This window comes from Tiliqua scincoides, chromosome 4 (assembly GCF_035046505.1).
Source record: "Tiliqua scincoides isolate rTilSci1 chromosome 4, rTilSci1.hap2, whole genome shotgun sequence".
Lineage (NCBI taxonomy): Eukaryota > Metazoa > Chordata > Lepidosauria > Squamata > Scincidae > Tiliqua > Tiliqua scincoides.
The window spans coordinates 76,060,630-76,077,527 of NC_089824.1; the positions used below are offsets into that span (position 1 = coordinate 76,060,630).

General features: G+C 43.8%; 1 protein-coding gene across 1 annotated transcript in view; it reads left to right on the forward strand.

Moving 5' to 3' along the window:
- The window catches only part of JARID2 (jumonji and AT-rich interaction domain containing 2), a 217,727-nt gene that overhangs the window by 186,021 nt on the left and 14,808 nt on the right, over positions 1–16,898 (forward strand). The window contains exons 8-9 of the mRNA XM_066624063.1: positions 6,225–6,721; positions 12,899–12,991. Coding sequence (XP_066480160.1) covers positions 6,225–6,721; positions 12,899–12,991 — 590 coding nt within the window. The remainder of the gene's footprint in view (positions 1–6,224; positions 6,722–12,898; positions 12,992–16,898) is intronic.

Below are 16,898 nucleotides of genomic sequence, written 5' to 3' on the forward strand. Positions count from 1 at the left end.
AGTGGTTCTCTAATCTGTCAGGACCCACAGGATGTGATGTCATGACTGGAAGTGACATCATCAAGCAGGAAAATTTTTAGCAATCCTAGGCTGCAATCCTACCCATGCCTCCGAAGGTGTAAGTCCCATTGACTAACATTGTTAAAAGCATATATAGTAGTTGGCAACCTTCAGTCTCGAAAGACTATGGTATCGCGCTCTGAAAGGTGGTTCTGGAACAGCGTCTAGTGTGGCTGAAAAGGCCGATTCGGGAGTGACAATCCCTTCCACACTGGGAGCAAGTGCAGTCTGTCCCTGGTCTGTCTCCCTGGCTATGGGCCTTCCTTCTTTGCCTCTTAGCCTCAGACTGTTGACCAAGTGTCTCTTCAAACTGGGAAAGGCCATGTTGCACAGCCTGCCTCCAAGCGGGCCGCGCAGAGGCCAGGGTTTCCCACTTGTTGAGGTCCACTCCTAAGGCCTTCAGATCCCTCTTGCAGATGTCCTTGTATCGCAGCTGTGGTCTACCTGTAGGGTGCTTTCCTTGCACGAGTTCTCCATAGAGGAGATCCTTTGGGATCCGGCCATCATCCATTCTCACGACATGACCGAGCCGACGCAGGCGTCTCTGTTTCAGTAGTGCATACATGCTAGGGATTCCAGCACGTTCCAGGACTGTGTTGTTTGGAACTTTGTCCTGCCAGGTGATGCCGAGAATACGTCGGAGGCAGCGCATGTGGAAAGCATTCAGTTTCCTCTCCTGTTGTGAGTGGAGAGTCCATGACTCACTGCAGTACAGAAGTGTACTCAGGACGCAAGCTCTGTAGACCTGGATCTTGGTATGTTCCGTCAGCTTCTTGTTGGACCAGACTCTCTTTGTGAGTCTGGAAAACGTGGTAGCTGCTTTACCGATGCGTTTGTTTAGCATATATATATGCTACAGATCTGTAGCATTTCCCCAAATGCAGTCATATACCACGGTAGCATCAAGTCTAATATATTAAAAATAAAATATTGAAGTGAATGGGAACCCACCTGAAGTTGACTCACGACCCACCTAGTGGGTCCTGGCCCACAGTTTGGGAAACACTAGTTTAGAGAATTGCTTGATGGGAAGTTGCATGCAATGCTTGCGTGCAGTGTAATACGGCAGTTCCCAAAGTCCTGCTTGGATTTGAGTGTTTGCAGAGTGTATGGGATCTGGGGCGGGGGGGGGTGTCCCGATGGCACCACAGCGATCACAGTGCCGTAGGAACCCAGGGGCCTTCCCCCTTACCTGGGGGGAGGTCTTGCTGGCCTTTGGGAGTGTGAAAATGGAAGTGCACTCCAATTCCCAAACAGATTTTTCAGCATCGGGGAGGCCCATAGAGGGGGCTATTGGCCTCCCAGACCCTCCCCAAGGCCAGCAGGACCTCCCCAGGAAAGTAGAAAAGCCCCTTGTTCCCAGTGCCATCAGGATACCCATTCACTAGCACCTTAAGGATGTCATGAGCCACCACTTTGGGAACCATGCTGTTAATACTTTGCAAACTACTGACAAAGTAATAATTGGCTGCTTAGCCAGTATTCACCAACACTTCAGTGGACATTTGCATGTACTGGGGCCATGTAGTGTGCTTCAGTTGGTGATTCAATATTAATTTCCAGCTTACCATTAATACTCACGTGAAATTTTTGCCAAGTAATCAAGCTCCAATTCTCACTTCCCCTGATCTCTGGGTCAATCAGAGGGCAGAGCCTTTCCACTCTGAACAGTTTCTTTCTCAGCTGAGCTGTTGCTCAGCTCAGACAGGCACCTTCTTAGTTGCTATAGTTACTTTGCAGGGACATTCCAGCCAAAGTTAACCTTTTATTCTCCTTCCTTCTGCTGCCTCCTGGTTCTGCTTTGCAAATGGTTCCAAAGCAGGTCTGTTTTTTGAAACACCAAGATGGGATCCTCCTTCCCAGGCTACAATTCAGTGCACCCTTACTTAAGAATAACACCCATGGAAAGCAGTGGATCTACTTCTGAGTAAAATGGGTTGCAAATATCTCATCTCTCTGCTGTGAATTGAATTGCACACTCTCAGCTATGTGTTTTGTATATTGTATGTAGAGCTTCTGGCTTAACACGCCAAACACCTTAAAGGTTTCTTTGATTCATGGTTCTCCTCATGTCCACCTTAAAGGTGGATTTGATTCATAGATCTCCTGCAGTGGTTCCCAACCTTTTTCACTTGCATATCCCTTGGCAGCCTATTTGCATAAATTGTACCCTTCATATTAGCAAAATGTTTGTAATTAATAATACAATCTCTCATCTCCTCCATATGAAAGCCCAGACTTCATGTATTTATCCAGTGTTTTCTCTTTTCATCTGTTTGAAGAACGAAAGACTCTGCATTTGCACTGTTTTGCACCAGAAGCGTGCTGAAAAATTCTGGGTGATTGATCACTTTTCATATTATGTTTCAGCTTTTTTACTGTGATGGTTTTCAATCACTGGTTCATAGATGAATTGATGAACAAAAACTAGCTATTGGTGGGGCTTTCACAACCTACTAGCTACCTCCCTTCCTGCCTTGCTGGTCCTTGCAAGGCATTCTGGAGCACGGCCTGCCTTTTTCTGCCATTATTTCATTCTTTTTCAATTACCCCTAAAGGTCCTGTTGAGTGTCTCTGGGAGTACGTGAATATCAGGTTGGGAATCACTGTTTTACTGGTATGTAGTTTGCAGTGCACTTACTGTGATAGTGTTTACAAAAAGGTGGTGAAGACCAGAATTTAAAAAAGAATAAAAATGTAACTTATGATCTTTTACTATGTTTTTAATAAATTAGAGACTACAGTTCTTAGGTAACAATTAGTGGTAGGTTATTTTTCAGGATCTGGCCTTGGGTAAAATCAGATAAAACTATAGTCAGGCACCCCCCTAAGTTTAACCCCTGACTTATCCGAGGGTCATAGAAAATTCCATGATTGTTGGCTCAAAACCTGCCCTCAACTTATCTGTGGGGTCGACTTACAGGCGCATATCTGCGGTGAGTGTGTGGCAGAGTATCTGTCATGTTCACACATGATAAAAGCTGCTGGCTTCTCTTTAGCAAATGGGTTTTAACTACAGTAATGCCACCCCAGTTCTACCCTTCCCCCACCATATCCCACTTCCTACCATCCTAACTGTCTCAGCATGCCCTCAGACATTAGCAGGTGACAAAGTGTTGACCATATTGAGGCTGCAAGCGCTCTGCTGCCATCTTGAGATATAAGTAATCTTCAGACAAAAGCATGGCTCATGCCCTCACTCAAAAAAGTCTCTTTTAATCCAAATTGGCTGTGGATAGCAGTTTTTTTGCCTATCCAAGCGTGGTGAGGAAGGGATGGTGTAGTTCTATAGGTTTCATGATTTAAATATTGGTCACTTGTGTTTAATAAAGTGGCCCCAGTTAAACCCAATCCACAGGCTGGTGTCTTCATTGGAGAGTGTGAGGGTAAATGGAGTGCCAGATGCAGGGGGATGGCTGCCAGATGCAAATATCTTGTCTTGTGTGCTCCCTGAGACATCTGGTGGGCTGCTGTGTGATACAGGAAACTGGACTAGATGGGCCCTGAGCCTGATCCAGCAGGGCTTTTCTTATGTTCTTAATTCTTTTTCTTGAATTATCAATCCCAAGAAAGAAGGAAGAGCTCTATGTAGTTCTGGTAAAAGTTTTAAGGTCCTGACAATAATTTGATTACTTAACCAGTTGCAGTAATGTCTGTTAGACCTATGCTACTGTTTACAGTCCTTTGGAAATGTTCTAATTAAGTATAGATAATTGTTACCTTCAGCAGCCTTTTATGATGTCGTCCTGGGATGTACTAAACAGGTTTTCTTAAAGCTTATGGTAGGTAAAAGATTTGGATTTGTCTTCCTCTTACTAGGAGGTAATAAGTTCATGTATTTGTTTTTCCCCTTGGCTCTTTCCTCCAGGAAGTACAATTTTGCTGATCTTATACAGTTTGCAGCCAACACAAAATAGGTAGCAGTGCCCCCTTTTTATTTAAGGGGCAGACATCAACAAATTGCTCAAGAAAGCTACCAAACCTCGTTCAACACAGAGGTGCAACTTGGACCAGTTTTTGTGTGGTCTGAACACACTTCTTCCTTGACAAAACCTGGAATGATTATTTTTACTACAGGCATTGTACTATTTTTCTGACTGGCTAAAGCTTAGGACTTCAAACTCTGGCCCCTGGGCCAGGTCAAGTACACCAGCATAATGATTTCGGGTGTGGTGATGGTGAAGCCTTAGTGTTCTGCCCCACAGCCTCCTTCTCGCATTGAGCAGCCACTTTCCTTGGGAAATCAGGGCACAGGGCCTTCCAGGGCACTGTAAAGTGGAAATGGCTGCCTGGCATGAGACTCTGTGCCAATCAGGTGCAAAGGAAGGAGACTGTGGGGCAGAATGCTAAGACTTCTCCACCACTGTGCTGCACCTGAGATCATTATGCTGGCTCATCTCTGGCTGTAGTTTGGAAGCCCCTGGGCTAAGGTCTAAGCAGTAGTTGTACACTCAAGCTATCTATGGTATCCACTCCATAAAGGTACTTCAGTGTCGGATCATCAGCCTCAGTTAGTTATTCTCTTTCTCAACATGTGTTTTTTGTATTATGTACTGCAGTTGTCAATAATGTAACTACAGATTGGTCCTGAGTGGTTGTCCCCAGAAAAAACATGGGGTGGTGGGGGGGGGGGTGCAATGGCATAAAAATCAATCAAGGATTTTCTCTGTTTATGCAAGAAACCACTGCTTTATATAGGAAATAAGTGGCAAGTATGTTCTGTGCAGCGTGTCAAATGTTATCAGTGGTTAATGATGACAAGAAAACCAGTTTAACGCATATCTGTAATGTGCAGTGGGGGAGCTACTTTGGCTCCTGACACCAGTAATGGTAGTGACTTAAAGCTAGCAAAAGCTAGCCATGTGTCTTAAAAATAATTTGGAATACTTAATTCTAAACCAGTCACATTCTGTAATGTAATTTTGAAAGGTTGCTGGCTAGTTATGTGGAAAAAGGGAGGTAACACAGTTGTTGCTGAGACTGTTTAGAAAAGGTACACGCAAAGAAAAGAGGTTGGTGTAGTGTTCAGAGTGAAGGGATAGCCTGAAAACAAGAACAGAAAGAGGCTACCATAGGCACTGTAATCTTAAACCACTTAAACCATGTCCACTTAAGCCATATGCAGATGTTTAATGATCCATTTAAGCCATGTGCAGATGTTACTGTCTCATGCAAAGGGAGGACACTTTAGAAAAGACCTTGATGCTGGGAAAAATTGAAGGCAAAAGAAGGGGACGGCAGAGGATGAGATGGTTAGATAATGTCACTGAGGCAATGAACATGAATTTGGACACCCTCCGGAAGTTAGTGGTAGACAGGGGGGCCTGGTGTGCTGTGGTCCATGGGGTCAGGAAGAGTCGGACATGACTTAACGACTGAACAACAACAGATGTTACTGTCCCCACACAAGCACCACTGGAAATCCTTCCCTGTTCCAGCACACCACATGGCAGCACAGGACTTCCCAATTTAATGCAGCATCCACACACGCTTGCTAGCAGATCCCCAAGGAAGGGTATCCCTAAAATGCATGTAGTTGGATGTTTATGAGAAAGGAGCAACCCATGAGAAAGGAGTTGGTTTGTACAGCGCACTAGAGAAGGAAAGCATCCCATTTGGAGCAAGTTCAGTTCACTGTTTGAATTGTTGCCTGAAAGCAATTGCAACTTGATCCAGGCAGGAAGTGGCAAATTGCAGAGTCAGCATAGAGGCCACCAAGAAAGCATAGAAACTTTGAGGCTGCTTTGTTTGCTTCAGATTGCCTTGTTTTAAGGAGATGGCACAGGAGTAACATCTGATCAGTACTCACGCCTTTTAAGTACTGATGATAGGGATCTAGCTCTGACTGAAGTGGTAAACCTATATCTGGCTGCACCACTTCAGACTGCACTTGAACAATTAGCGTGTCAGGGGCAAAGCGAGCCTAGAATCCTTCTCCCCAACATCTCATTTTCAATATGAAGTTGTTTGGGGGTGTGGCTGTGGGTGTAAGAGTGAGCACTCAGTCCTGAGAGCTCCCACTTGCTATCTGAATGGTACAGTCCAGATGCAGTTTTACCACCTCTGTGACAGACCTGAGTGAATGTGGCCCATCATGGGTTTTTCTAACTGTTTTCTGTTTTCCTTCCCTTTCTTTCCTGCCCTTTCATGTCATGGGCATCTAGGAGGCTGCGAGCTAGATTTGGCCTGCTTTTTCCAACTGATCAATGAAATGGGGGGCATGCAGCAAGTGACTGACCTCAAGAAATGGAATAAGCTGGCAGACATGCTGCGCATCCCCAAAACTGCACAGGACAGGTTAGCAAAGCTGCAGGAAGCCTACTGCCAGTACTTGCTCTCCTATGACTCCCTCTCTGCTGAGGAGCACAAGAGACTGGAAAAGGAAGTCCTCTTTGAAAAAGAGATCCTAGAAAAGCGGAAAGGCCCTCTGGAAGTACATTCAGATAACAACTATGAATTCCAGTCTCTGCCCCGGTATGAGCCCAAAAACGGACTCATCAATGGCCTGGTTCATAAAAATGGCTTCCGGAACAAGGCAAAAGAAGTTGAAATCCCCCAGAAAACAGGCAGGCGGCGACTCTTCTCTCAGGAAAAAGAGATCATGAAGGAAGAGGAGGAGGATAAAGGTGTTCTTAGTGACCTCCACAAGTGTGTATATAAGGTAAGTGGGAGCCCAGCCTGGGGCCCTGTTTGGAATGTGCAACTTGAAATGCAAACAGTGTTTTCAGTCACAGTGCCAGCTTCCATTTAGTACAAACAGTGGTTTGGAACATTTATTCCTCCTGACACCGAGCACATCCATTTGCAAAGGAATGTTGACTCCTCCACTCAATTTGATTTGGCAGCCTCCCCACTATTGAGCAGGAACTGGCACTGCTGCTTGCTGTGTAATTGTTAGTGAGGTTGAATTTTAGTGAGCGAGGCTGCAATGCTGAGAAAGAAATACAGTCTTTAGTACACTGGTCTCTGCATCTAGCACGCGCTGCTTTTCCATCTCCTCTTTCTCCCACTGCTGTAAAATGAATATCAAAGGCTGGTTGAAAGATTGTTCTGTTTAAAATTGATGAATTGTTGAACATATGCAGAGACTGTCCATCTTTAAGAATTAAGACCCATATGTATACACACCCATGCCAAATTGTATTTACTTATGTGTTAGTCACATTTGTATCCTGCCTTTCTTTCGAGAAGATTCTGGCAGTGTACATGGGTTAACATCTTATATTTCTTTTTGCCCTATGACATGGGTCTGAGAGACCCATGGCCACCCAGCAAGTTTCCTGCCTGATTGAAGATTTCAGCTTAGTTTTTTTTCAAATTGAAACGTGGTGCTTGAGTCACTGAACCATACCAGCATATGGTCTATCTCAGCTGTTGTCAGAGTTTGTGCCGTGCCCTTGTCTCACTGAAAAGGGGGAGTCACTTTAGGCCTCTTCTGGGTCACCCCAGGCCTGCAACCCACTCCATTGGCCTCTGTAGGCACCAGAATGCCTTGCGGAAGCAAACCAGAAGTGGTTTGTGGTTCTCTACCAATTAGATAAATTTTAACATTGAGAAAAGCTTTCCTCATCAACACTTGTGTGTTTCAAGTCAGAGAGAGAAGAAGACAGCTTGATGCCCAGGGAAAAATCTAAGAACCAATTTCTAATAAATCAAATCAATTGTGGCTCATAATCATTTAAAATATTGTAAAGGTTTTTGCCTGAGGTAGGGTTGCTACTTCTCTCCCAGAGTCAGTGGTTTTTGACAGTCATTTTATCTTTTGACTTGCCTGGCCAAAAGATGTTAAGCAAGTGCTTAAAATCCAGACAGTTGTCTCTAATTGTTTGATAATAGTCTCTAAACACAGAATTGTAGATGCTTGTTCGATGGCTGTTAAATAGCACTTTTCAAGGATTTTTTTTTGTTGGACTGCCCCAATAAATGATTAACATGGATGATAAAAGATGAAGGAAATTACTCATTTTATTTATGAGCATGCAGCTTTTACATTTGATAGTGTCTAAGCTCTTCTCCCTCAACGGGAATGTTTTGTAATACCTTAATTGCTCTGTGTGTGTGTTTTAAAGTGACTGTGCCATACTTCTGTTAGTGGGTCATGTGAAGTACTCAGTCATGTCTGGTTTTGTTTTTGGTATGTTTTTTCTTAAAATAAGCAGGAAAATATTAACAATTGTCTACTCTGCAGCTTGAACTAATTAATTTGAAACCTTTGGTAACATGCAAACCTCTTAGTTTCAAAGGCTTTATTTTTCATCTGCATTGTGTACTGGCAACATGTTGGGTCTAGAGAACCTAGTCAGGTGATGGAAATCAGGAACCCTTACTGCAGAGGTACAGGCATCCTCCTGTATCCACAAGTCCAGTATCTGTGGATTCAATTATCTGTGGATTGTGCCCCCCCCCCACAGCCATTAACATTTAGATGCTTACCACAGCAAAACATTTCTTCCTTTTACAGGACTCTATAAGCATGCAAGCTTACAGCGATGTGCATGCATCCTGAATACTTGAAGAGACTAGAACAAACATTAGCAGGAAGCAGTTAACCACCTGCTTCCTGTTAATGTTCAGTCTAGTCTCTTCAAGCATTCAGGCTGCCTGCATGTCACTATGAGCTTGCATGCTTATAGTCCTGTAAAATGAAAACATTTTCACTGCGGTATGCATCTAAATGTTAATGGATGCAAGGGGCTGCAGAGAGAGCCTTCTGTGCATATCTGTGGTTTCCATAGTCATGGGGGGACCTGGAACAGATCCCGTGGATATGGGGGGACGCCTGTATATTGCTTACAGCAGGGCGGGCCTTTGGGCATTTTGTCTGTTTTGGCTGAATTGGGCCCTGCTTTTTGGGGACCTCCATGGGTGTGGGGCGTGCTGAAAGTCAACACCACCATCAGAAGGCGATTGGCTGTTACTTAAACAGGGAAGAGGTATCAACTTTTAATTACTTCTTTTTGTTTGACTTGGAGGTGGGACCCCAAGGCATAAAAGGGAAGGGAAGGGGTGACACTTCCCTAAAAGGGAAGGGGTGACACTCTCTTGACTAAAAGCTCTAGCTTTTTGCTACAGTTCCCTCATACACAAAGAAAGTGTATGCCAAATGGTATATAACCCTCGCTGTATGCTGTTGCTTATAAGTTAGGTGATACTAGGTGAGTGAGGTTTCTGACTAAATGGCCCCTAATTTCTTACAAAAAAGAGAAGCATCTCATCTAACAGAAACAGAAGAGATTCTTGTGCAACAAAAACACAACTTTTGTTCCCAAAAGTCATACTTTGAGCAAAATTCAAATTAAGTACTTTACTATTGGCTGGTTTGCTCAGCTTCTCCACTCCGTCTTCTTCATTCTCAAAATAAGAGAAGAGGAGCTGTGGTTTGCGTGTTTGTGGCAAGGACTCCAGCAGCAGCCAGTGCTGAAGAAGGAGCTCTGGCTGATGGGAATTTTCACTGTCTTTAAAGACAAATAAAGCACCTGGTTTCCTGGAAAGTCATCTCTAGAGGAGCTGCTTTGGGCAGTTAGGGGTTCAGGTGAAGTGAGCACCCCCTAGTGAAACTTGTGCTTTTTCCTTGAGAGCAAATGCTCCCTCTTGTCCCCTTCCTGTTGCTACCGGGAAACAGCCTGCAGAGGAGGTCTACAAGGGGCAGTAACTTAAGATCCATTCCCCCCTTCCTGTTCCCTGGATAGTTAATGCCTGCCAGTTTTTCACCTCCCCATGTATCTCTCTGACTTCTATCTCTGGGGTGCTCAAGAATGTGACGCTGGACCCCCCCCCCCATAGGTTTATGGCTAGTCTTAAGACTACCTTTCCTAAAACCAGTTCTTAATCTTTCTTTTCGTTCCCGTCCTTGGCAAACTTGTGTATGATCTTTGTTACTGCTTTGCTTGCCTGCAAGACAAGGGCTGTTTGGTTTAATTTCTGTCTTCAAATACCAAGCCTGTTTTCCTCTCTCTCCAAGCATTTTTGGTCTTCTCCCCCTCCCTGAGGCTTGTCCTTCAGCCTCTTTGTCCTCTAGTTTCAGGGAAGAAAATTTGAGAATTTCACTCCTTTTAATTAATGCTTTTTAAGTTATGGGTAGGTAGCATCCAAAGTGCCTGGCTACTTGTTCAAGCTTAAATTGACATTGTTTGCTAACTGCTTGAGGTAAAGCAATTAAATTGCTTCAGTTTGTTTTATAAGGAAGCAAGAAGTTATGAAATTCAAAATAAACATTCCACTTGAAAAAGTCTTCACCTGAAAAAGTCAGGTCAAACTTCTGGTTCAAGGTCCTCTCTGCTCTGTTTGCTCAGGGTAATCCAAATTCCCCCCCCCCCTTTTGAAAGTTCTGTGCAGGAACAAAAAACTAGACTTAATGCTGACATGCTAGACTTAATGCTAAAATAGACTTCATACATATGTCTAGCTAGAATTAGGACATGATCTAAACCAATACTGGGCTGTATCTGGTCCTCAAAACAGTTTTCTTGACTTGTGGAAGCTTTGTCTTAATCAAGGTGTAATAAAATGTTTGCAGTGTGTAAGAAATCAAAACAGCTGCATTGGGATGGGGCTCAATAGCTTGTGAAGAGTTCAGTCTTTTTTGGCTTCAAGCTATATTTTTGGCCCAGGATCACTGTCTAGAGAAGAAAGTGGAACAGCGATTTTCCATTTGCTTCATTAACTCACATGTACTTCTTAAGCGCATATTTAAATATAAATTTTGACAGAGAGGCCCGGCAAAAGTGTTTCCAGTTGGGCCCCACAACTCCTAAGGCCGGCCCTGACTTACAGCACAATCCTGTGCATCTCTAGTTACCAAGTTCTGCTGTTTTTTGTGGAATGTGAGACAGGTCTCCATGTTATATAGAGTGTGTATGGCCCTTCTTTTTCTCTTTTGTTGTTAAAAATAGTAGCCCAGAAGGGGTGCAGAATGACCTGAAACTGAGATATGGGAGTGGGGCCTTCTCGCTTTGTCCCCAGTTTGGTTTGACTCCTGATCATGCATGCACTTCACACTATGGAGAGGATTATAAGAACTAAAATTGGCTGCTAACTGAAATTGGTTTTCTTGCTCTAAATAGCCCACAGTTGGTGCTAAATACTGGGGGGATTACTAAAGCCTCCCTGTGATAAATGTGATATTTTATCATCGTATTTTTCTGGTTTTTTTGGAAACTTCCCAGAAACTTCCATGTAGGTTCAGAAACTAATTTTTTTAAAAAAATTTCTCTTTCATTTAATTACTTTTTAACCCTTTACCTGCCTGGTCCATTTTCACAGGTAATTTAGTGGATTAGCATATCTCTTCACCCTGCAGATGCTACTGTGGGTTTGTTTATTAATAAGAATTCCTGGCATTCACTGTTCTCCTAGGAGGGTTTTTTTCCCAAATGATCTTCTGCCTTGTCTCTGGAGCCTGGGATGCTGGCAGTGGAAACCGACTACCAAGGTTTGTTCCCCTAAAGGGAAAGTAGGGAAGCAGGAAGGAGTGTGTGCACGCTAACCACTAGGCACTGCTCCCCTTGGTCAGCCTGCTTTCTCCTGTGAGTCTCTTTCCCTGATATTCCACATCCATCACTGCAATTTCAGGCCATTTTGCATTTCCTTTCATCACTTCTTTTGTCTCAAAAAGAGCCAAATGCACATTCTACATAGCGTGTGCTTATAATGTTATAACATTCTACATAACATGTGCTTGGGTCATTCTCCCAAGTCAATATGTTTAGGATTGCAGCCTTAATTCGAAGATTTCATTTGTGGATTCATGAGAATCCTAAATATTTCAGAGAAAAAACTTTACATGTAGAAGAAGTTGAAAATAAATGCATGAATAGCCCATATTCATGTGCTTTCAGACGCCATCAAGAAAACATTTGTGGGAGTGGATTTTTATTCTGCCATGAGGGCACGGTAGATACTTGCTTTATCAACCTGCAGACTATACATGATGACTGTAGCAATGGGCAATCTACTTGGCAATGAACTGCAATCCAATGAGTAGCAAACTTTGGAATAACAGCTGAAGAAATGAGAAAAGCAAAGCTGACTAATCTTGATGTTTTCCCATTTCATGAAATGGAAATATTTTATCATCATTTTTGTTTTTTGATAACTAATGGAAATATTTATCTTTTATTAGTGTTACAAAGTACTGTGTAATGGCTTATGATAAAATAGTGAGTCAATTTATTAAAATTTAATTTTTGGACCTTTGGGTTTGGGAAAACGAGGTTTTTATCATCTTGATAAGGTTTGGTCAGAGAAGCACTTCTGACTTTATAGTGTTTCCTGAAACTGATTGTTGACAACTACCTGTGAGCCAACATAGTCACTGCTGTTTAAAAACAAGTGTAAACTTAACATTTTAATTGTCTACTGAACATTTCCAAAACATGCTATGAGATCTTATGCTTTCCCTATCCTCAGCCTTGCAATAGTCTCCCCGCAGTGGGAATTACCTTTCCATGCTAAATGTAGGCAAACCAAAATGTACTTGAGTGAGCTCATGTAGAGCATGTTTGCACAGTGGGTTTAAGTCTGTGGTATTCCAGTGGGTGTGGATTTGAGTCTGTGGTACTGTCATTTGGAGCACCCAGTTTCCAGAAGTCCCAGGGGCACTTATTCTATGGTCTGCACAAATACACTGACTGTAGGTGAGAGAAATCACAGGCTCTGCAGAGGTGGTACAGACTGTGGTGGGGAATGAATGCTGTGAGCATAAATTTCTTGTGCCGCAATCTACATGTTTTTTCCAGTTGTTCATTTTTGCACTTCGAACATGCTGCATTATATGAAAGAAATGTGGGGCAATAACAGTTACGGGTTGTTCCCCTCCTTGTGTTCCTTTTCTTCACAGGGAAGGTCTGTTTCTTTAACAACCTTTTATCGAACAGCAAGAAATATCATGAACATGTGCTTCAGCAAGGAGCCGGCAGCAACAGAAATAGAGGTGAGTATTCCTCTAAGGCCAGAAGACAAATCTGGCTAATAGAAATGGTGTTTTTCTACACATGAGTAGTCCTAACCACCACCAGACACACACTTGCCTGGGTAAGGTAATACGTGATTTGGGCAGTTACGGATGCAACCTTCAGCAGTTCCCATAACTGCAGCTGCTAAGGAAAAAATGCCCCTGTGATCACGGAAGTCTGGAAAAAGGAAGGAAAGCAAGCAAGTAGTGGGACAAGATGTGGATATTTTAACAGTTGTTGTGAAACAGTTTGTTAGAAAGAGGCACTTCTGTGTTGCTCTGTATGTTTTTACTATAATTGCTCTATCTCAGGCAATGCATAAAGGCAGCAGCCCTTTTCTGTTGTTTGCCTCCTGGCATCTGATATTCATATTCTGAGGTAGACTGTTTCTGAACATGGAGGTTCCATTCACTTGCCATGGCTGATAGCTGTGGATAGACCTCTCATGAATTTGTCTAACCCCCTTTTAAAGCCGCTTAAGCAGTGGCCACTACTAAGAACATAAGAACAGCCCCACTGGATCAGGCCATAGGCCCATCTAGTCCAGCTTCCTGTATCTCACAGCGGCCCACCAAATGCCCCAGGGAGCACACCAGATAACAAGAGACCTCATCCTGGTGCCCTCCCCTACATCTGGCATTCTGACTTAACCCATTACTAAAATCAGGAGGTTGCACATACACATCATGGCTTGTACCCCATAATGGATTTTTCCTCCAGAAACTCGTCCCATCCTCTTTTAAATGCGTCTAGGCTAGACGCCAGCACCACATCCTGTGGCAAGGAGTTCCACAGACCGACAACACGCTGAGTAAAGAAATATTTTCTTTTGTCTGTCCTAACCTGCCCAACACTCAATTTTAGTGGATGTCCCCTGGTTCTGGTATTATGTGAGAGTGTAAAGAGCATCTCCCTATCCACTCTGTCCATCCCCTGCATAATTTTGTATGTCTCAATCATGTCCCCCCTCAAGCGTCTCTTTTCTAGGCTGAAGAGGCCCAAACGCCGTAGCCTTTCCTCATAAGGAAGGTACCCCAGCCCCGTAATCATCTTAGTCGCTCTCTTTTGCACCTTTTCCATTTCCACTATGTCTTTTTGGAGATGCGGCGACCAGAACTGGACACAATACTCCAGGTGTGGCCTTACCATCGATTTGTACAACGGCATTATAATACTAGCCGTTTTGTTCTCAATACCCTTCCTAATGATCCCAAGCATAGAATTGGCCTTCTTCACTGCCGCCGCACATTGGGTCGACACTTTCATCGACCTGTCCACCACCACCCTAAGATCTCTCTCCTGATCTGTCACAGACAGCTCAGAACCCATCAGCCTATATGTGAAGTTTTGATTTTTTGCCCCAATGTGCATGACTTTACACTTACTGACATTGAAGCGCATCTGCCATTTTGCTGCCCATTCTGCCAGTCTGGAGAGATTCTTCTGGAGCTCCTCACAATCACTTCTGGTCTTTACCACTCGGAAAAGTTTGGTGTCGTCTGCAAACTTAGCCACTTCACTGCTCAACCCTGTCTCCAGGTCATTTATGAAGAGGTTGAAAAGCACCGGTCCCAGGACAGATCCTTGGGGCACACCACTTTTCACCTCTCTCCATTGTGAAAATTGCCCATTGACACCCACTCTCTGCTTCCTGGCCTCCAACCAGTTCTCAATCCAGGAGAGGACCTGTCCTCTAATTCCCTGACTGTGGAGCTTTTTCAGTAGCCTTTGGTGAGGGACCGTGTCAAACGCCTTCTGAAAGTCCAGATATATAATGTCCACGGGTTCTCCCGCATCCACATGCCTGTTGACCTTTTCAAAGAATTCTGTAAGGTTTGTGAGGCAAGACTTACCCTTACAGAAGCCATGCTGACTCTCCCTCAGCAAGGCCTGTTCGTCAGCAAGGCCTGCTAAATTGTGTAGCAGCGAATTATGTCAGATGGTTTATACATTGCATGAAAAAGTACTTTCCTTTATCTGTCCTGAATCCAATGGTCATCACTTTTGTTGAACAGCTGCAAATTCCTGTTACACAGAGCAAGAAATTTTCCACCCACTTTTTCAAAACTATCCATAAGTTCACAAATCTCTTACATGTATCCATTTAAAAATTGCAAATGAATGAACATGTTTTTCCTTGTAGGAAAAGTGCTTCAACCTCTGATAATTTTGGTTTCTCTTTTCTGCACTTTTTCTAGCTCTACAATATCCTTTTTAGAGATTGAACAGCTAGAACTTTACATGGTATTATGGCTGCACCACAGATTTTATTTTAAGGCATTATTTTGTTGGCCATTTTATTTTCAACCAGATAATACCTCCTTTTTAGTGCTGCTGCAGTTGAAGTTTTTATTGAATTATCCAGCACAACCCCAAGATGTCTTTCCTGGATAGTCACAGTTGGCTCCAACTCTGTTGGTGTAGATGTTGGTCCTCCTTATCCACAGGTTCAGGACCTGTGGATTTGATTTACTGCGGGTCCTGACCCGTGTGTGGAGGGCCTCACCATAGCTCCCAGATGCAACCTTAGGTGCCTTCCGGTCATACTTTGGAGGTGTTCTGAGGTGCAAGAAGGCTGCTTGCCTCCCAGAGGCTTTTAAGAGACACTGACAAAAAACTGGAAGTGCCTTTCAGAGGCTTCTGAGGGGCAGGGAGGTTGCATGAGGCTTCTCTGCACTTCTGGTCATGTCCCGGGGGCCTCTGTGGGGCCCCCTTACAGATCTCAATATTCACTGATTTGGTATCCATTGGGGCTTCCAGTAACAGATCCCTCACGGATAACGAGGTACAGCCTATATATGTGAAATAAAGGGAGTTTTGCCCTGGTGTGAATACTTATAGGGATTCTCATTTGACATTTTGTTGCCCATTCCCTTGGAGAGATCCTTTTAGAGCTCTTCAATCTGATTGGGTTTTCACCATTCTGAATGCTTGATGTCTTGGAGTAAGTGAATGCAGCCATGAGATATGCCACTTCAACAGCCTTTTGTAAAATAGTTTATCAAAAGCATTTTGGAATTCAAAGTCACTAATGTCTATTTCAAGAGACCCCCAAATTCCAGTCTGGGGGCCAGATTCAGCCTGCGGCAAGCCTCTGTCCAGCCTGTGGGCAGCCTCTGGCCCCCTGTGAGCCTCTGGCCCACTTGACCAAACACAGCTGAAGCTGTGCTCCAGTTGTATCCAGACTGTGTTCTGAGGGCTGGGGAGGCTGCAAGCAGATGCGACCCGTGGCAAACCTTTATCCAGCCTGTGGGCAGCCTCTGGTCCTCTGTGAGCCTCCAGCCCACTTGATCAAGCATGACCAAAGCTGTGCTCCAGTTGTATCCAGAGCATGTTCTGAGGGCTGGGGAGGCTGCTTGCAGCCTCCCCAACCCTCAGTACACCTTCTAAAGACCTAAAAACAGCACTTCCTGTTTTTCCTGAAAAACTGGGAGTAGTTTTTTGTGCCCTCTCTAGGCCTTAGGCTTTCTGAGAGATAAGGAGGCCTCCCTGGCCTTCAGAACTCACTCCGGGTATTTCCTGTGTTGTCCTGGTTGTGAGGCTTTTACTCCTGTATATTTAAGTAAGCTGCTTGGGAGGTGGGAGAATGGGGTGCTTTATTTTTGTGGTGTGTGTTGGTGCTTGGAGAAATCCTTGAAATTTGAGCCCGTTCATTCATGTATTCATTCATCTAAATACCATCTCTAATGTATTTATTTAAATTTTATATTTAAAATTTTTTTTTCTGGCCCTCAACACCATGTCAGATATTTGATGTGGCCCTCTGGCCATAGAGGTTGGAGACCCTTGGATCTACTCATTTACAGGGATCAACATATTCTCAATAAATTCTTTAAAAAAAAAAAGTTGTTAAGGCAGGGCCTCTCTTTGCAGAAGCTGTGCTGT